The 21,344-nt window shown below is 47.6% G+C and overlaps 2 protein-coding genes across 2 annotated transcripts; both read left to right on the top strand.

Moving 5' to 3' along the window:
* Nucleotides 1-2,897: 2,897 nt before the first annotated feature.
* On the top strand, nt 2,898-7,008 carry LOC131285590 (protein krueppel). Its single transcript, XM_058314450.1, has 3 exons — nt 2,898-2,937; nt 5,273-6,626; nt 6,720-7,008. The coding sequence occupies exons 1-3, from the start codon at nt 2,898-2,900 to the stop codon at nt 7,006-7,008; spliced, it is 1,683 nt and encodes a 560-aa protein (XP_058170433.1).
* A 9,954-nt stretch (nt 7,009-16,962) lies between these two features.
* Nucleotides 16,963-20,700, top strand: LOC131285591 (uncharacterized). The gene has a single exon (XM_058314451.1). It carries the CDS (start codon nt 16,963-16,965, stop codon nt 20,698-20,700), a length of 3,738 nt encoding a protein of 1,245 aa, XP_058170434.1.
* Nucleotides 20,701-21,344: the final 644 nt, after the last annotated feature.

Below are 21,344 nucleotides of genomic sequence, written 5' to 3' on the forward strand. Positions count from 1 at the left end.
GATGACGCTATCGAACATCATCGAACGGCGTGCCTTCAAGCGATTCGTACTCGTCACTCCCAACTGAAAAGTAGCTCAATCGGACGAAAGACATAAATCTAACAGCAGGAAAATCATGCTCGAAAGTAAACGACCATTTGACGACGGATAAAGCCAGATTTTCTCTTCCATCTCCCGCGGGTTATAGTCAACAAGACGATGACGATGTCGACGCGTCCATAACGTCACGTCCCACGCCTAAAATAAAACAAAGAGCTGCCTTTCTCTGCGCAAGTACTACTCGATTCGGGAGCAATTAAAAATTTGAATACCAACGATTAGAACAAGAAATATGGCGCCATGAAATATGACAGTGGAGACGGGACGGGGAATCGTCCGGCTTCCGAAAATGAGGAAAAGCCGTCCATCCGGAAGACCAGGCTGGGGAAACAGAACATTAAAGAAAAGTGACAACAAAAACCCTACCGACCGAGGAGAGGGGATAAAGTGCGTAAAGTGAAAGTGGTACGCATAATGGGACATCTATGCTGACTGTGTGATGAAACGAGACAACCGGTTGCCTACTTTGGGGTGCATTTTTTTTTTGTTTTGTTCGGTTACTTTGTTTTATCCAACCTTTTCTCACAACTCGCTCCCGAAAAAGGGAGTCCTTTCATTTCATCCTTGTTCCGAGAGCGAGCTAGCAGCTCCGGTTACGAACCCTTCTCGTTGGAAGAATCCGTTCAGTTTGAGTATGTGTTAGTCGATGTGTGATGGTGTTGGTGCGTGTGTACCAGGTAGGGGAGGGAAATGATCTCTTTTCGCTTACAAGAGCAGCAAGGATCCGTCTGAAGATGACGATCACCAGTTGAAGATCTTGATAGGGAATATTACCGAACAGCATCAAACGAAGAATTAAATTGTCGTTCAAACTCATTAAATACATTCTGCTCTTCACTAATCCACGCACCCCAAGGACGAAAGAAACTGTTGCGAAGGGAGCAGCATGTTGTGCTAGGTCAGCATAAACCACATCGGAACTGAATTCAAACCGGGAGGGGAAAGTTGACGAAGCAACAAAAAACTGAAAAGTACTGCGTTAAAAAATGAGAGAGAATTCGTTAGTGTGTGTTAGAAAAAAGCGGCGTGTGAAAGCGGGGAAAAGTGAACTTCCCTTTCGAAAGGACAACGAAGTTCCCTTTTTCTCTTCCACCGGGACGGCTTGAACAGTCAGGGCTTCAAATACACAGTGAAAAACTTTTAATTGTGTGTGAATAGCACGCATACACGACGGGGCCCCTCTCTCCTGTCCCCTAGAATCCGTGAACCGCTAGAAACTCGTCGCTTGGAAGCGAATATTTTGGCAGACTGCGATAGCGCCAACGGGAACGAAAAAGAGCAAACATAGCAAGAGGGGAAGATGACCCTTCATTTTGAAACATCTTATGCTAGAGGGAGATGGTATGTGCGTGTGTGGAACAAAGACCACACGGTGTTTGGCTCGATCCCGTTTGTCAGAGCACGATGGAAAATAATCACGAATGGGTAAGGTACGTTCGTGTGCGTGTGTGTGTGTGTCTAACGGCGATGTACGTGGTTCCGAACGGTTCGAAGGTTTTGCCGCTAGACAGTGTCCTCTCCGACGGTGTCGAGCGCAGGCAGAAGTGAACGAGAACGCCATACACGCGCGGTCCCAAACTCGTTCCGACGGGCTTTTCGTCGTGCGATTTCCCTTTTGATTTCTGACGTTTTTCGCCGCCGCCGCCGCCGCCGTCAGTCGTTGTTTTGCACCCTGTTCCCCACCCGCCGCCGCGAACCGCGCACGAAGGGTCCAGGACTTTTTTGCTTTATTGCTCACCAACACCCGAAGAAGCACCGGCCCGGGGGTAAAAAGGAACCGGGGTGGGTGCGAGGGAGAGCGCAAGAGCGCGGTGCGACACGGACCGAGGGAGAGGGAGGGGGTTGTGGTCCCTTCTGCTGGTGCCTCTTCATATTTTTTCTTCACCCTCTCTTGCGGAGTCCCTGTGTGCAGCGCTTCCTGGCACCGATTACGTCGTCTGACAGTTCATTCGCGTGCCGCCACTCACAGCCGACGGTTGTGCGTTTTCCAAACGAGCGAGTTTTTCCTGCGGAAAAGAAAACACTTTTCCTTACGCGCGCCCAGCATCCCGGCAGTCGTCGGGTGTGATTGTTTTAACGTCGAAGTTTTCCAGCGCTTGTGTGTGTTTGTGTGAGTGTGTGGTGACATTCCAGCAAAGGGGGCAAACCATCGTCAGTCAAGAGGCAGCAGTCGTCAGTCACGAATCGGTTGCCTTCCCGAGTGGACGTTATCCTTTCCAGGGAAGCTCAAAACCCGGTGCCCGGTTAATTATTTGGCGCGATTTTATTCCATCGAGAAGAGAGACAAACAGTGCTAATACAGTGCTAATACAAGCGTGTGTACCCTTCGACAAGTGCTACCATTATAGGATGTCGTATAACATCCGCTTAATATACCACGAAAAATAAATCAATCCCGGACATCGGTGAGTCGTAACCCTACAGGTGTTGTGCACCCGAAGCAGAAAAGCAAGTTCCGGTGAAACGGTGACAATCCGCCCATTTGTCCAAACACGAACAAACCGCGCAAAACAAAGTACCTTTAGTAGCTTCCCTCTGGATCCCGGATCCCAGATGCATCCTCTGAAGGCGGTCGTGTGCAATCGGCAAGGATTCAACAGCGTGCAGTGCTGAGTGCCGCTCAGAACGAAGCAAAGCGAAACTAGTGCAAATATAATCAGTGACGTGGTTTCCAACAAGTCGTGTGGAAAGGTATCCCAAAAAGATATCGCCAAGAAGAACCAGGCAGGCTCGAGAACTGTTCGCACAGTGTTCACAGCCCGGCAACGGAATTCTACGGAACCGGCGACAAAGCAGTTATGGCTTTGTCGCTACTACAGGACGCCCAAACAGCAAGAGGTAAGAGTCACCAGACGCAGCAAAGAATCGAGCTACTTCTTGTCTTCGAAACAAGCATCGTGGGGGGAAGGTGTCAAAAGGAGTTAATTTTAATTGGTTCAATTAAAAGCTACGGGTTTAAGCCAACCATTGCCCTTCAAAACGCACGTCAAACTGGGGGGTTTTCTTTTAAATGAAAATAAAGCGCATCTAGCGTCTTTCTTCCCGGTCCGCTCATTAATAATGGTCGCGTATTCAGGATGCTTCAGGGGCCACCGCCGATTCGTTGCATGCGCAAAGGCACCGCCAGCATCCAACCAGAATAGAAACACTCACACACTCGCATAAAATACTATAAGCAAGCAAGGTGCTATGTAGTATATAATGGAAACGATAAATCCATTCCAATGCCATCGTGAGTTTTCGCGGAACTTTCACTTTCCATCGACGCTTTCACTTTAAAAACACATTTCTTTTATTTGTGGTGGAAATTTAGAGAGGAAGCAAAATTTAAAATGTTTTCAATGAGGATGAATTTAGAAATCATTTTTGTAAAATAATAAGTGATTGAAATTTGAAGTAATGATGAAAACACAGAACGTTTGCAAAACGCATATGAACAAATTTTCAAAAACAGAATTGAGGAGAAACAAAACACTAACAACTCATTTAAAAGCTATTCCGCGCTACTAGACTACATTTGCACTAATTTTTTTTCAATACTTGCAGCAAATTGCAATAAATTTTGTAATAAAATCTTCTAAATTTCGTATTCGTAATAATAAACTTGCTTTTTAATTGTTTTTGAAGCAAATAATTTAGCTTTTACATAAATTCATTCAAAACAGTTAAATAGAATAATATTTCTATCGACCTAGAATGAGTACATTTCTCAACCCCGTCCATCAAGGACCCCTTTTATTTTCATTTAATATTCTTCCACCCTTTCCCACCCAAAACCCCGTCGGAGTGTTTCCTTTCCGCTCCGTTCCAACTCCGTGGCCATACAATGCAATCAAGCGACTCACAGGCCGGGCTTGACGATGGGCGAAAATAATACAACATATAAACACGCAGAAAGTAAACAGAAAGTAATTCCATCCTTCCTGATCCTTTACCGCGCACGCACATCACCATCCTCCCCTCACTTTCCACGAACGTACATATGTGTGGCGTTCATGCTTTTCATCAAACAGAAGTCCAAACAGAGGAGAAAAGCACCAGCAAAAAAAACAAACAAACAAATAAACAGAAAAAAGGGTTTCGCAAACTCTTTCACTTGCTGCCCGGAAGGACCCCTTCATGGTGTGCCCCTCGTCGGAACGGGGGTAGTACTCGCTACCTTCTTCTTTTTGAAAATGAAACCGAAACGCAAACAAGCGTATAATAAATACGTTGTAATAAAAAAAATGGTTATAAATAAAGGATTAGTTGGCGTCGTTGGCGCCGAGAGCACGAAAACGCCGGCTGTCCCCAGTTCCCCGACGGCAAACCGGAAGAAAGCGAAAGCCGTCTCTCATTCGCGCCACGGAAAAGCACCGAGAGAAGGGGAAAAAAGAAACAAAGTGGCAGCATACATCAAGAAACCGCACACATGCAAGCAAACCCGCCCCAAAATGCGCGCCAACGCTTGGGCCACGTGTGTTGCCGGAGCAACCAGTAGTCCCAGGCATCCTTTCATTGAAACCCATTCAATCGTCTCGCCGACGGTTCGGCCCGACGCAGACGATGACGACAAGGACGACGACGACGACGACGACGGCGAGCCGCGTGTTGCCGCGTCATCGGCATCGTCCTGGAGCTCCCCGGGTTTTCCTTTGCTTTATTTTTACTTTTCCATGGTTCGGTGAGGAGGAATCCACCCCACCGGAGGGCGCGGGGCTTTGTTTTGCTTTTCCACACACATGTCGGTTGGATGTTGATCCTTTCGTTCCGTGCTTTGAGAGTGTGTGCGCTCGCCCCAACGAAAGGGGACGATACGTGAGTTTATGCCGCCGGAGCATAAGGACGAGGAGAGTTTTTCAGTCACTCCATGTGAGCGTTTATATGGCCGGTTGGTTTTTCTTTCCGCCGCGACTCGAATATATATGTGTGTGTGTGTTTTATTTGCTCTCAGGGGTTTTTTTTCTCGATCCCCGCCGGCTTCGTACACTTCGGAGTAGTACCGGCATTCCGGGCGGATGTTTGTAGTATTTATTTATGTTTTCCCTCTCCCCCCGATGGGCGCGTGTGGTAGTATCCGGCATTGATGAATGAATAGCGTACGCGTACGAGAATACTTGTGCTCCAAATCAAATCTTTTTGCTAATCCGATTCCTTTCCCTTTGCTCTCTCTTTCTCTCTCGTTGCCCTCTAGGATTAGTCGCCGTCCGTACGTTGCAAGATATGAACCGTGACGAAGAACGTAGCCTTTCCGTGTCACCGCCACTGACCGGACAACGTCAGCAGCATCATCTCGGCATGAACCTCCACCAGCACAGTCCCTCGCTGTACGGAGGGTTCCATCCAGCCACCGCTTCCGCCATGGGCATGCTCGCCCCACAACTGTTAGCCAATCAGACGGCGGCCGCCCTGATGGCCGCCGGGCTTCCCATGTCCCTTCGGGCTTCCCTTGCGACGGGACTTTTCCCACCGCACGCGGCCCTTTTCGGCGCCTGGGCGCCACCGACACCGACGAGCAACAATAGCAGCCCACCTCCCCCTCAGAGTCCGATTTCACCCGCGCTCAGCCATAAGAGCTCGAAGTCGCTCAAGCTCGGCTCGCTGAATGGTAGCACCCACAACAACAACAACAATAATAGTAGTCACAATAACAACAACCACATCGTGTCGACGACGTCGGAGATTTTGCCACGCGAGCAGAAGAAGCAGTCGAAACGGAAGTTGCAGGCCCGCACCAAGGATCTGCATCATCACCACAATCTGATGCGATCGCCGAGTCATCACCACCATCACCATCATCACCACTCGATCCCGATGGACATTCCGAGCCACGAGACGATGGTAAGTCCGGGACCGATCTCTCCCCCGACGTCCGGTTCGTCCCCACAGTCGAATGGCAGTGTGGAGTTGCCCGCCACGATCACAACCTCTTCCTCGACGTCTTCCTCGCGCGATCCCTCCCGCGACAAGGTGTTCACCTGCAAGATCTGCAACCGATCGTTCGGCTACAAGCACGTCCTGCAGAACCACGAGCGGACGCATACGGGCGAGAAGCCGTTCGAGTGCCCCGAGTGTCACAAGCGGTTCACGCGCGATCATCATCTCAAGACGCACATGCGGCTGCATACGGGTGAAAAGCCGTACTCCTGCACGCACTGCGACCGGCAGTTTGTACAGGTGGCGAACCTACGGCGCCATCTACGAGTGCACACGGGCGAGAAACCGTACGAGTGCGAGATGTGCGAGCAGAAGTTCAGCGACTCCAATCAGCTGAAAGCGCACATGCTGAGCCACAACGGGCAGAAGCCGTTCCACTGTGATAGGTGCAACTCGAGCTACCGGCGGCGGCACCATCTGCTGCATCACAAGTGTGGCATCACCAGCCCACCGACGCCGGCCATCAGCCCCGCGATGAGCGGTCTCTACGACCACAAGTCAGCGTGCGGGTCCGACGCGAGCGACATCTCGATGGAACTCTCCAAGTCCGACTCCTTGATGCTGCACCAGAAGTTCCCGGGACTGACGCTGCCACTGAACTTTGGTCCACTGCCCGTGCCGGAGCCGCTCGCCAGTCCGACGGACCTCGGTACGCTCGCACACACACCCAACAACACCACAACTACCATCACCACCACCGGCAGCACCTCGTCGCCGTCGGAGCATGGTTCGTCGGCGATGGATCTACGCGCCGGCAGCCGATCACGAACTCCGCAGCAGATCGTGCACATCAAGTCGGAGCTACCGGAGCAGACGGAACCGGAGGACCTCAGCATGCACTCGCCCCGCTCGCCCGTCTCGATGGAGGAACTGGACGAGCTGGACGACGCCGCTACGCTCTACCTGAAGCAACGCCAGCAGCAGCGCCAACTCCTTCAACAGCAGCAACAGCAGCAGCAGCAGCAGCTACGCCACTCCGGCATGGAATCGTAAGCAGGTCTCTTGGAGGAACCCTCCTGTACACCCTCTTGCACACACTCTTAGTCGTTGTTGTTACAAAACCAAAACCAAAACCAAACTGAACCTCAAGATGCCAATCCCTCTACGGAGCTACTACTAGATTAATTACGATGATCATTCGGAGAGTCTTACTTTGGAGCGGTCGATGTACAAAAGCGAACAAAAGAAGCACGAGCAGATGCCATATATAGAAAGTCCCTTCCAACACGCTCTCCTCTCGTATACACAACACTTATAGTTATATACATTATCTATATACACCTACAACCGTTTGCGGAATGTAACCTCTAGATGTGAGACGTCGTTTGAAGAGAGGAAGATTCACAGCCGGGTTTCCGCATGGCCCGCAGATCTTTTGAAGAGCTTCCTTGTCCGTTTCTAGAACGCTGTATTTTACCTGTACATAGTTAGTCCTCGGTAACGAGCGGGACTACCGGGAAAGACCGGGAACCACCCGCTCAGGCACCGGATGTTCGTCTCCAAAAATGGCATCCAAACCCATTTCTCCAAAAAGCTCAGGCAACAGTAGGACACCTTCTGATGAGTTTGTACAAAGTAACTTAATTACCCACTTCACCCGTCCGAAGGATGAGTCCACGGTTCCCTTGTGTATCTTTCACCCCACCCCCTTTCCCCTCGGTGTGGATTCATCCTTTGGACTCCTATGCCTGAACTGATGCCCAGAAGAACGACGAGAAGATAGCTCACATTCAGGGAGGTACTACTATTGACTAGCTTAAGGCCGGAATTGCAAGGCCTTTCTCCGATCGGAGAGTACTACGAACGGACGGTAAATCGTGTCCTAAGAACTGTTTCCTCGCCCCTTCGGTGCAGCACTCGTATTCTGCCTGATGCCTTTCGTTTTTGGTTCGCAATTAATTTCGTTGGTTGTCCGTTTGTCCGATGGGGGGTCTTGGTGGTCACCCACGTTCAAACGGCAATTGGTATACAAGTTCCTCCTCAATAGCAAAGAAAAATCCAGACGACGGCACACGACTTAAAAAAAAGAGAAAAGAAATGATGGTAAAATGAAAACGGGACAAAAGGCCAAAAGAGCTCACACACTTCATTAACACAAGATTTTTAACAGCATCCATCGTTAGTCAAAAGGAAATGGAAACACATCATTTTTAGGGAAATCATAAAAAACATTTACAACATCCCGTTAAGAGCGTGTCGATCTTGTTCTGATTGTTCGTTGTCGTCGGTATCATTAAGCCTTCCAATCAAAGCAAGCCGGAATTAGAAGAAGGATCGATCGGAAGACCGATCATTGTTTCGTGGCTGTTTGTAACTTTCTCGAAGAAGCGATAGCCCTAGCATATTTAGTAGCTGAACACGTTCTCCACCTCTCTCCCACTATTCTCGTTTGTTGGTGTTTTATCTTTTATTTTTTTGATTTCGTTTAGTTTGTAAGTTCTACTTTTAAGATCTAGCGAAGAGAAAACGTCAAACGAACAAAGTGTTTTTTTTTAACTGAACTGGAAATCGCGGCTGTTTTCCGAGTCGAAATCCAAACCTGACGATACCATGTAAGTCAAAATGCGGCAGCAAATCAAAATTCGTTTTTTAGTTTAAATCGGTTCGGTAGACGGGTTAGACTGTTTAGCTTAAGGTGCTGGCAGAGTGGGTGCGGTTCGTTTATAGATATCTATTAAATATTATTTTTATTTCGAAAATAAAACATATTTAAAAAAGCCGTATGGTAAAAATCAATACAAACAAAACTTCTTTCGTTTCCTTATTTATTTCTTTATATATGATCATTATCACGATATCGTTCTTTTTTCATTCGTTTGTCCACTTCGGAGGTTTTACGTTTGATTTTGTTGTATAAGTTTCTTTTTAATTTACCGTATAGCATTAAATCATATCGGATGCTGCAATGTAACTTAAATCTTCCAAGCAACTGTTGAACTTCCAAAACCCAGCTCCCTCGGGGGGAAAAAGGGATCAACTCTTTCCTTTCACTTCATTGCATCCGCATCCTCCCCACACAATCAGCAGCACCATTTCATAGACTCATTCCCGAGGCATCCTTTCTGGTTCGGTCGACAAACACTTGAAGAGTTCATCTTTTTTTTTTCTTCCTTTAAAATTCCATAGCCTGCAGAAATCGAGATACAAGATGTAAAACGCATTCTTAGGATGAAGGAAAAAAAATTTGTCCCCCTTCCGGGCCGGTCTGGAAAGCCGTAAATTCCACTCGCTGGCCTTTGTCCACCGGCTGGATTAAGGACATGTTTTACATACGGTTATAAAAGGTCCTCTTATCGCTGGCTCAATAAAACTTCCTCCCCACACACGGGTGTAGGGATGTTGTTTTTTTTTATTTTTTCAAGCTCCGACACGCCAACGATAAATCCCTCGATTTTCCCCCCGGCGCGGAGGACCCTTTCGGTTTGCGAGAGTTGCTTCCTCGAAATCCCAAAAGCCCATCGAGCCGTGATTTTCATTCAATAAAATAACAATTTGCCATAGATCGTCGGCTGGGCGGAAGGGGGCGGAGGTGTAGAATGGATTCCGCATAACAACCGAAAAGGGTTGTTTGACCAGAAAAGGGTCAAACCTCCGAAAACATCGCCCTGGAGCCGTGTGTGTGTGTGTGTGTGTGTGTGTGGAGGGAAAGAGATTTCTTTTTTTCCAAACGGACACTTTTAGGGCCATTCCAGAAAGACCAAAAGTTCTGACCAGGGGTTGATGATTTCTTGATAAGGGTGTGAATTAGGGTTGCGTCGGGGTTGGACTTTATTTTTCCTAGACGTAATTTACACCCTTCCGTGTGATTTCGAAGAATCTGTGTCAGATGCAGGGCAAGGTTTTCTCGATTGAATGCAATTAGCGAGTTGGCCATGACGTGGCCGGAAGGATCTATCGGAATCATGATCCTTACGGTGCGAACTAAGACTCCTTTCCTCCGCAGAAGAATTCCTTTCACACATCAGCACGTTGAAAAAGGGTTTGAATGGTCGAAAAGGGGTTTTTCTTGAGTAGCACTGATATGGGATAACAATATACAGGGCTGGAAGGGTTTTTACACTCAATTTCACACTCTGGAATCATTTCAACCATGGTACGGAACAATGGAACCCAAGCATTGAACCATTTAATTTAATAATTCGAAAACGAATAATCGTTTCTACAAACACACACAAAGTGTAGGAGTTGCAAGAAACGATGTGCATTTTTCATTATGTTCGTTCAGGGACAAATGCACTCTGGCCTTTTCTTGCAGTGCGTTCCAAGTTTGCAAAAATTGGCCACATTGGGCTTTCCCTTTTGTTGCCACAGGGAAAAAAGGGAACGTTGAACGAGAAAATAAGGCGAGTTGCAAAAAAACATAAACCAACACAAACCTTCACGGTGGTGCCCTTGCAAATTTTAAGCAAACATCTTTGCCCTTTCTTCGCTCAAGGCCGTGACCAGGCAGTAGTGTCCCTCGCCGACAGTACCTACCGGCATATGCGTTTCTGGTGTTTGCATAAAATCTGACCAACGAAAGCCGTCCACATCGATCAAACCTTTGCAGCGACGGAAATGTTGGCAAAAATTTCAAGCAAATACCTAGTGCACAACTGTTCGCGTCTCGATTGTTTCTGCTAGTCCCTTCGGGGTGTCTGCTCCAATTGTGGCCATAAATATCGACAAAATAAACCATAAACCGATCCATCCTCGACGGGACCGCTCGGAAACCATTTCGAGGTCTTTGATCCGTTCCAGGTCTCTTGCAATGTTTTTGGCCGCGAAGCCGGAAAACGAAAGATGGTTCACCGTAAGGATTTTACAACCCATTTGTGTTGCTTTTCAAATTTTCCTTCTACAACTCGCATGTCCTTGAGTGATTTAAGACGCACAAAACCATGGGAAGGCCATACTTCACAATGCAAACCTCCGCATAGTGGAAATAATTACATGCATCTAATCTGGACCAAGAACTCTGGTGACAGTTTTCGTCCGAGTGGCTTGTGTTGTTGTGTCATTGGCCAGGTAGCGGGAAAGAGTGCCCAGGATGTTTCAAAATGGGATAAAGCTTTTCCTCTTTACATGCAAGCAAAGCCGACAAAAACGAACGACTGGGTGCGACGATCGATAAAGCTGGATGTTTGTGTCTGTAAATAGTACGAAAGAAGTAGTCAATGTAAAAATAGATTTAATGTAAACTGTATTTTAGTCGAAATTGTCTCAGTGCTAGATGTCCGTAATACCAGAATAAAAGTAATAATATAGTTGTTAATGTTCTCGATGAAAACAAAGAAAAAATTGCTGCTAGTTATGCCAGCATGTGAAAAAAAACTCGATAGTAGATAATTTATAAAAAATCATGCCAAAACTGTGTCCCTCCTCAAGTCGTAATCAAATGTTAAGGACAAATGTGCAATCGAAAGCCGTTTCGGTACAACAAAATCAAAAGATTTAACAAAATTTTCCCCTTTTCTGAAAATCTTGTTGAGTTTAAATTGCGTTCCTGCATTTGAAGTAAGATTGTTTTATCGTCTCTCGAAATAGATAACTCTCGAAACAGATATGTAGGTTTCCTGTATAACTAGATGTTGGATAAAGAAAACTCCAAACCCACTGAACGGAAGAGGCACAAATGCTGCGACAAACATTCCATCGAATAAACCGTACCCGGCAAGCAGATGAAAGTAACACAAGGACAAAACATTAACAATCACAGTACAAATTTTATGCTCTAGAATCGCAAAAAAAAAACAAAAACTCTATCGTTCGTAAGCCAATTACCCGCGTACTAAACGCCACTGAAGAGAGAAATTGTAACTACCTCAAGGGATCGAATCAGATAGATAAAGATGTATGAAAACCAAAAGGGGAAAACGATGTTAAAATTAAACCATGAATACAAGATGAATCATTTACTTTAACAAGGAACAATGAAATAAAACTACCTAAAGCAAGAAAAATATATCCTGGTAATATGTATACTCCCAAAAAATCTTATCCATTGAAAGAAAAATTTAATACCTGGTTAACTTAATTATACAAGAACGATGGAACCTCGCAACAATCAATAACCCTGAAACAAACAGCAAGCAGCGAAAGGTTTGCTATACGAAAAGAAAGTGGAAAGGAGCAAGCGGTGTAGCGCACATGACGCAGGGTTATGTACCAAAACGGAAAATACAGTTACCTGAGGAGGACAGAACCCGGTGAGACGTCAGCCAAGGCAAAACCGGTAGCAGAGGAAGAAACAAACGAAATGAAAGAAAGGGAGAAAAAAAGTGGGAATAGTATGGACAAAAGGGAAAGTAATAAAGCATGCAAACTCGAGCGTGGTTCATCAGCAGGCAAATGGAAGTTTAAAATGTTGCAATCGTCCCTACGCCCGGGGGACGAGGTGAAGTTTCCGAGCCCCGAAAGCAAAGGGAAGGTTGCTCATCCACTTCTATTCCCCGGGCGAAGAAGCGAACGGTTCATTCGGGTCCATGCGGGGAACAAAGCCATGATGGTTTCGGTGTAGGTGGTTCAGTAAGTAAAATGAGAATGGCTGGCTGGGGTGAAAGCGTATGTAAATATGATAAAAGGATAAAACGATCCAGTCCCGCGGAAACCCGGATGTGGCGACGAAACCCTATCGCGCACGTAACCGAGCGCGAATAAAGTAACGAAAGGGATAGATAATGGGTAAATGAGTGGGATTAAATGAGGCCATCAGCCAGCGCAAGAACGAGAGCGTTAAAGATGGGGCAGCGATGAACAGTTTTCCAAGCGAAGGGGCCACCATCGCGAAAAACTGCGCGCACATGGTGCGGCGTAGGAGGCGAACGCGACCCGAGTGGCAGCCATTTAATTTAAATGACTGCCTCACGCACACCAGCGCATCAGCGTTCTCGCTATCAACGACTAAGGGCAAAAAGGGGTGCAAACTGTGATGGTACAAACATGGAAAAACTCCCCCCTTCGCCAGTAGGCTTTTGATGTGCCTTTGTTTTGTTGCGCTCTTCAAGGACTCTCCTTTGTTTACCGAGCGCGCTCTTCATTAGTGTTTGAAGCGAAGCCAACAACACATTCAGACACACACACACAGGAGCATCGTAGCCGGCAGCAACAGAGAAGGATTGAACGACTCCCCTGGAAAGTACGGGAAAACAGTATCAAAGAAGGCGAATGAGAGTGAAGGTGCACGAGCGAAACGCGAGCTGTTAATGAGATTAATGTTAAGGGGTTTCCACGAAAGATGTGTGTGTGCGTGTATTTTCTTCCTTGCTCACTCTCGCTCATTCAAAACATCCCCGTTCTCACTCTCGCACTCGCTCGCCGAAGGGAGACGAGAAAAACGGAAGCGCCATCTCGCGCGTGTTGCTTTATCAGCGTGCTCTGATTATCCTGTCTGGAGGTTGGAAAATTTCGCGCGTTCTTTCACGCCGCGCGAGTTTTCTTCCTTCGCTCGGTCATTTTTGTTACTTTTCTCTGTGTTTATTCTCTTGTTTTTTTTGTGTTTTTTATTCACCACTTTCAACCGGTTGTACATAACGCGGCGAAACCTCTCGATAGCAAAAAAGGACAATAATGAAAAACAATAACAACACAGCGTCGGTACGCACGTACACTGGCGAAAAGCGTCGGTACTTTCCACCCCCGCCCACCCTCGGTCAGGCAAAAGGAAGTGAAGGAATTAAAAGTAGGGAATTTTATTTTACAGCCCTGTGTCCAGTGTATCGGAACGGCCGACACTGTCGTGGTGTTAGTGCGGTATTTTCCACTTGTATTCTTTATTTATATTTATTTTATTTTTTCGTTGCCTGTAGGTTTAAAATAATCCCGTCCCGTTTTCGCAACCGCAGGGAAAAGCATTGTCTCCCGCACGCTCCTGGTGCGCATTCCGGCTAATGAAAAGTAAATACACCCCTTTTTGCTTGCTTTACTTGTTCATCCCCGAACGGCTTTTCTTTCGGGGGTGAGCGCGCTCGGCACATTGCTCAATTCCGCGGATGTTTCTACGTAATAAAACCGCCACGCGAGGAAGGAAGAATGGAACCGGGGCAGAGGGGATGTTCAACATTAACCCGCGGCCTCCCACACACACACAGCTTCAGCAACCGGAATCAGGCAAGCGAAACGTACATACCAGGGGTGCGGTGCGAGAAAAGAAAGCGGACCGAGGGAAAACCTGAGCCGTCGTCTACTTGGGCGCTGTTGCTGTTACTACTACTCGTGCAATTACTGCTACTTCGCTTCCTTCGGACCGAGTTTGAGATGTAAATGAGATGAGAAAACTCTTTCCCTCACCTCCCTACCTACCGCCTGCCTTCGGGGAGGGGGAGGGAAAACGGGGTGAAGGACTTTGTCGACCATCTTTCTTCTTCTCTTTTTTTCACTCCGGATGTTGGTGTACTTTTTCTTCCGCGTTCCGTTTTCATCCGTTTCTTCTTCTTCAGCCTGCTTGTTTTTCCAACGGAATCCTTTTGATTTTCCAACCGCACCCCCTCGTCCCCTCTCCCCGGAGAAGCTGGATGCTGTTGGGAAGGAAAAAGAAAAAGAACTTTTCCAACTCACCCGCTGCTTGGTGCGTCGAGTCTAAAGTCGTTTGTCTTCTTTACTCGGCCGTTTTCGGTCGTCGAGAACGGAATTAAGATAGGATATTCTTTTTTATTTTTGCTTTTGCTTTCAGCCTTCGATCCTTCGTCTACTACTCCAGCAGGCGGCACACCTTCCCTCATTATGGTACGAACGAAACCGTTGCAAGCCTCACCGCCTACTACTACTACTGCTTCTATCAACGACCGTTTCCGTCTCGCTTGCTTCGTTGCTCGGTGTCATTGAAACCGCTTCTGCCTTTGCGTTTGTTGGCGGAATTTGATCCACCACCACCCCCAGGATTGCTGGCGCGGAGGGGTGGCGGTTGGCGGATGTGGTGAGGTATTCAAATTTTTTCTTTCATCCCCCTTCTACCTACCCCCACCACACCAACGTTCCTCATCACCCGTGGTGATTCGTTCGTTTGAGGCTCATTTCTACTCCTTTCGTTCGGGAAAAGTGGCGGGTCTTCTTTTTCTTTTGGGAGGGATGAAACACCCCCTTTGACAACTCAACTCGCTTGCCGTTGCATTTCGGCTAGATGTCGGCGGTAGGGCGTGGGGGAAACAACGGGCTTTAAGAGGGAATCACTAGAAATTACACTCATTAAAACCCGAGCAGAGCGCAAGCGGAGGCTTTTGGGGAAGGCTTTTCGGTGTTCGCGGGGGAGCCAAGGGCTGGGCAATGAGTGTGTGTGTGTGTGTAGGGAAGCGGTAAAACGAAACTGGAATGAGGCATGAAGGATTGGGTCATGCCAGAAAAGCGCGGGGGCTTCTAATGCGGCTTTGACTAACGCCGGCACGACATCCTTCATTTTGGTAGCTTCAATTTGTTTCCTTTCTTTCACCTTTCGGTTACATACGTACAGTAGAACTTGGTGAAAGTGAAGAAGGTTTCTGGCATCAAATAAATTTCCTATACATGTGATGTTTCTTTGATATTTCAGGTGGAAAGAAATTTTGTAAACCCCGTTGTACCACTGATCAGGCAAAAATTGACATTCAAACACGTAAACAAAAACATAGGCAATTATGGCAATTACGGCCATAATTGATTTATAGGGCCGAACCCGTTACGTCAAAAAGGGGAACTAAAAGGGAGTTACAAAAAGGTTATAAAAGATAGTTGCAATAAAGCAAAACTCTCTCTTCCACCAAAAATCACCCGGGTAATTATAAAACGCAGCTGAAGCCATCCGAAACATACCCCGAAAGAAAACTCGCGCAAGAACATTGGTGCCGTGACCAGGATTCTTGAAATACGAACGTTGGTTAATTTTATCTTCGCGATTTCGGGCCGTTTTCATTGCGCGATACCATAAACGCTACGTACGCCGTTTTTCGATTCAAAATGCCCGCGGAACCCATCATCCTTTCGTCGAGAAGAGCGATCCTTCTCGTTTCACTCAGCCGTTACGAAAGCTTCGTTCGCGATTTTCAACAAGACCGTGATCTTGTTGAAGTAGAAGCCAGAATATCCAAGTTCGAAAGGTTATGTGAAGATCTTGAAAAGCTGCAGCAGGAGCTTGAAGACGGAGCTACAACCGAAGAGGAGGTCAAGCAAAATGAAGCTCTTCGCGCCGATTTCGAGCCTCGTTTGATACGGGTGGAAGCAGAACTTGACCATCTTGGGGAAAGGACGGATACATGGGGTGTTTTGCTGGAACACTTGTTGTGCACCAAGTTGCCAACAAGCACACTGAGGGACTGGGAGGAGCACGCATCAAACGAAGAAAGCCCGACGTATGCTAGCCTGATTGTTTTTTTGCAGCGCCGTATGTGAGTGCTTGAAACGCTATCGGTGAACAAGGAGCAGGATGTCAGTTTTAGCGAAGCGCAACATCATACAAAACGGATGCCACCTACGCGGCTCGGAAGCTTTGCAGCGGCATCAAATGCTGTACGCAAATGCTCTCTGTGCGATTCAGAGCATTTTATTGCAAAGTGTTCCCGATTCATTGCAATGAGCCCGAACGAACGCCATCGCACCGTATTGAACGCACGATTATGTTTGAATTGCCTTCGAGACAATCACCGCGCCCGCGACTGCACTTCGCAGTACAAATGCCGCCACTGTAATTCACAACACCACACTATGTTGCACTCACACACGTCACAGGATCACTCTGCCGGAACATTCTCCACTGCCATGCCAGCTGCGAGCATTGGACCAGCCACTAACGATCACACGGCAAATCTTCAGCGAACTTTCGCAGCAGCAATGGAGCGAGCACCAACGCAGGTTTTGCTCCAAACTGCCATCATCAATATAGTTGATTCTTTCGGATTAGTTCATCCAGCTCGAGCACTTTTGGACAGTGCCTCGCAGCCTGATATGATAAGCAGTCAGCTCGCTCATCGACTGAGGCTAAAAAGAAAGAAGGTTAATGTTATGCTGCAGGGTGCAGGCCAATCTACCCGTCCGCTGAAAGAATCCGTTCACGCGAAGATTGCCTCACGAACGAAACAGTTTGAAGTGGGTGTCGAATTTTTGATTGTCGACAAGTTGATGGCTAATCTGCCGCTGCGGGACGTTAACACGACGAGCTGGAACATCCCGTCCGAGTTGATCCTAGCCGATCCAGAGTTCTACAAATCTTCGGCAATCGACATTATTCTTGGCGCTCGACATTATGCTGCTTTCTTCGAAGGTAGCGCCCAGCTCAAACTAGCACCTACCCTTCCAACTCTGCAGGAAAGCGTATTCGGATGGGTCGTCACTGGTTCGATTGGATCGCCGGAGCCTTCGGAAGGCACTTCTAATATTGCTCACACGACAGCTGTAATTTGTATGACAACTCTAGAAGAATCCATCGAGCGGTTTTGGAAATCAGAAGAGTTATGGTTCAACGATGGCTACTCACCCGAAGAACGCCAATGTGAGGCTATTTACCGAAACACAACCCAGCGGGATCCATCGGGTCGATACATAGTTCGTCTTCCGAAGCAACCAGATTTCTTTGACAAACTTGGACTGTCAAGGGATATGGCTTTGCACCGCTTCATACTTCTCGAAAGAAGACTCCAACGTGATCCAGACCTAAAAGAAGAATACCACAAGTTCATGAAAGAGTACTTGGAACTGGGGCACATGACTCCCACGTCTCCAGCAGACAATGATCACGGGTATTACTTACCGCACCATCCCGTTTTGAAAGAATCTAGTACGACGACAAAGCTCCGGGTCGTTTTCGACGGATCAGCGAAGACATCTACTGGATATTCGCTAAACGATGCATTGCGTGTCGGTCCAGTAGTGCAAGACCAGTTGCTGGATATAATTCTTCGTTTTCGCACCTACAAAGTAGCGCTCGTTGGTGACATCGCGAAAATGTACAGGCAGATAGAAGTCCATCCTGATGACCGTCGGTTTCAACGCGTGTTGTTTCGATTCTCACCGGATGCTTCAGTGGAGACTTACGAGCTGAATACGGTGACCTACGGGCTTGCTCCATCTTCTTTTTTGGCTACGCGTACGTTGCTGCAGTTGGCCGAGGATGAAGGCACGAACTTTCAGCATGCTGCACAAGCTTTGGTTCAAAATTTCTACGTGGACGACTTCATCGGTGGTGCTGATTCAGAGGAGCAAGCAAAGCAGCTACGAGAGGAGCTCGATGAATTGTTAAAAAAGGGTGGATTCTCTCTGCGAAAATGGACCTCTAGTAAGTTGGCCGTGCTCTCTGGTTTGACGGAGGATCAGATCGGAACGCAGTCAACGCTTCAATTTATGCCCGACGAGAAGATAAAGGCACTCGGTATCGCTTGGGAGCCCGAAGCTGACGTTTTATCCTTCGAGTCGCGGATCGACGCCGACACTAGCTACCCCACAATGCGGTTAATATTCTCTGGCATCTCCCGAATGTTCGATCCGATAGGATTGATATCGCCGATCATCATTCGCGCTAAGTTGCTGATGCAGGAATTGTGGGTGCAGAAGCCTGGCTGGGATAATCCTGTTTCTGACAGCATCTATAAAAAGTGGACATCCATTAAATCCGACTGGCCAATTATTTCCGGTTATAAAAGTGATCGCTACGCTCTCTTACCTGATTCTCGCGTTCAGTTACATACGTTTTGTGATGCCTCTGAAGCCGCGTTCGGTGCATGTATTTACTCGCGTTGTGAAAACAAACAAGGACACGTACGAATCTCGCTATTAGCATCGAAGTCACGTTTAGCACCACTAAAACGGGTTACATTACCGCGATTAGAACTTAATGCAGCCGTTACAGGAGCGCATTTATACGATCGTGTGAAGCAGGCGATGGGACTCGAATCAGCGGAGTCATATTTTTGGTCCGACTCGACAGTTACGCTGCATTGGCTGAGTTCATCGCCCAACAATTGGAAAACGTATGTAGGCAATCGCGTCGCGGAGGTGCAAGCCTACTCACATCTCCATCCCTGGAAACACATTGCGGGATGTTCGAATCCTGCTGACTTGGTATCACGAGGCGTGACCGCAGCAGATTTCGTGAAAAGTGCACTGTGGAGCAGCGGTCCAGAGTGGTTAATTCGTCCAGCGTCTGAATGGCCAAATTCAACACCAACGGTTGCGGATGGTGCCGAGCTAGAGATTCGTCAAGTGAGTGCAGCGGTTGCCGTCATCGAGACAGTGCATCCTTGGTTCGAGCGGTACTCATCATACACCAAGCTTCTACGCGTCATTGGGTATTGCCTTAGATTCGTGCGCAATGCTAAGGAGAAGTGCCGTACTCGCCGCGATCCATTGGAGCCCCCAGCGTCATCAACTATCACTCCGGACCTCATGGAAGCTGCTAAAACTGTGCTATGCAAGCTGGCACAGCAAGACGCATTTCCAACGGAGCTCGAGCGGTTGAGGAAGCGTGAGGTGGTTCCAAAGCGCTCACCACTTAGACGTCTGAGCCCGTTCATCGACAGCGAAGGAGTTATGAGAGTAGGAGGGCGCCTCAAGCTCTCACAACTGCCTTATCAATCGAAACATCCAATTCTTCTGCCCAAGAAGCACATCTTCGCACGCCGCATCGCAGAGCACCTTCATAGAGAACTCATACATGGTGGCGGAAGATTGCTGCTTTCCCAGATTCGCGAAGAATTTTGGCCACTCGACGGACGACATCTGGTGAAAAGCGTCGTTAGGCACTGCTTACGATGCATTCGCCAACAGCCCATACTTGCGCAGCAACAAATCGGGCAGTTACCATCATCGCGGATCACACCGAATCGACCGTTCGCGACCATCGGAGTGGACTATGCTGGGCCGATCTACCTACGACCGATCCACAAACGAGCAGAGCCCGCCAAAGCATACCTCTGCGTATTTGTTTGCTTTGCTACGAAGGCTGTTCACCTGGAACTAGTGGGTGATTTGACCACTGCTGGTTTCCTAGCATCACTTCGACGGTTTGCATCGCGCCGAGGACGTCCGTCCCATATCTACTCGGACAACGGTAAAAACTTCGAAGGCGCAGCCCGGGAGCTTAGTGAGCTATTCGAGATGTTCCATGATGAGGAGCAAAGCAACATCATCGTTTCGACTTGTGCTGATATGGGCATCACTTGGCACTTCAGTCCACCAAGGGCTCCACACTTTGGCGGATTGTGGGAAGCTGCAGTGAAGACCGCCAAAAGACACCTGTTTCGCCAGCTGGGCAGCACGAGACTGCCTTATGAAGGATACATCACTGTGCTGCACCAAATAGAGGCAGCAATGAATTCGCGTCCGCTGTTGCCTATGTCGGACGACCCCAACGATTTAGCCGCTTTAACACCTGCACATTTTCTTATAGGCACATCCATGAACGCCATCCCCGAGCCGGACTATTCAAACCGAAAGACGTACACCCTGAGCGAGTGGCAGAAGTGGCAACTGCTCGTCCAGCGCTTCTGGAAACATTGGGCCAGCGAGTATCTACAAGAGATGCAAAGGGATACGATGAAGACCTGCAGCAATTCAGATTTCGCACCTGGCAGACTGGCAATCCTGATGGACGAGGCTCTTCCTACAACACAATGGCCACTCGCGCGGATAGTTGAGACGCACCCCGGCACGGATAGTTTGACACGTGTGGTAACATTAAGAACTGCAAAGGGAATTTCGGTTAGGCCAATCGCTAAAATTTGCTTGCTACCGGAGGCAACAAACTGAGCTTATCACCACGTGGAGAATAATTGTTGACGAGTGTCAAGGGGGCGGAGGATGATCAGGCAAAAATTGACATTCAAACACGTAAACAAAAACATAGGCAATTATGGCAATTACGGCCATAATTGATTTATAGGGCCGAACCCGTTACGTCAAAAAGGGGAACTAAAAGGGAGTTACAAAAAGGTTATAAAAGATAGTTGCAATAAAGCAAAACTCTCTCTTCCACCAAAAATCACCCGGGTAATTATAAAACGCAGCTGAAGCCATCCGAAACATACCCCGAAAGAAAACTCGCGCAAGAACAACCACTGTTGTGGGAACTACAATCGTAAGTCTGCTAATGTATGGAAATGCGTGTCTATAGTTTGGTTGCCTTCCACACTAAATACTTAAGATACTCTTGGTAGATAAATATATGCTAAGTTTACCTTTTTTCTAGGGTTCAAAATTAAACGCTATTTTAGTTATATAACATGTAAATAAACTTGTTCTAGGTAATTGATTGACCCGTTGGAATCATAAAATAGCATGTTTAGTAACGTAAGGACATATTTCGAGGTAATTTCGATCCGAATGCATGGCAGGTGGACTCTACCCTACGGAGGTTAGACTGTACCTTGACGCCATCGGTAGAAAAGAGTTTC

This window comes from Anopheles ziemanni, chromosome 3 (genome assembly GCF_943734765.1).
Source record: "Anopheles ziemanni chromosome 3, idAnoZiCoDA_A2_x.2, whole genome shotgun sequence".
Taxonomy (NCBI): Eukaryota; Metazoa; Arthropoda; class Insecta; order Diptera; family Culicidae; genus Anopheles; species Anopheles ziemanni.

Excerpts from the sequence above, each read along its gene's own strand:
- LOC131285591 (XM_058314451.1), top strand. The coding sequence starts at position 16,963 with ATGCTGCAGGGTGCAGGCCAATCTACCCGTCCGCTGAAAGAATCCGTT.
- LOC131285590 (XM_058314450.1), top strand. The coding sequence starts at position 2,898 with ATGGCTTTGTCGCTACTACAGGACGCCCAAACAGCAAGAG. Across the intron at positions 2,938-5,272 it reads GGACGCCCAAACAGCAAGAG|GATTAGTCGCCGTCCGTACG; the intron begins GTAAGAGTCACC and ends GTTGCCCTCTAG. Across the intron at positions 6,627-6,719 it reads CCACTGAACTTTGGTCCACT|CACCTCGTCGCCGTCGGAGC; the intron begins GCCCGTGCCGGA and ends CACCACCGGCAG.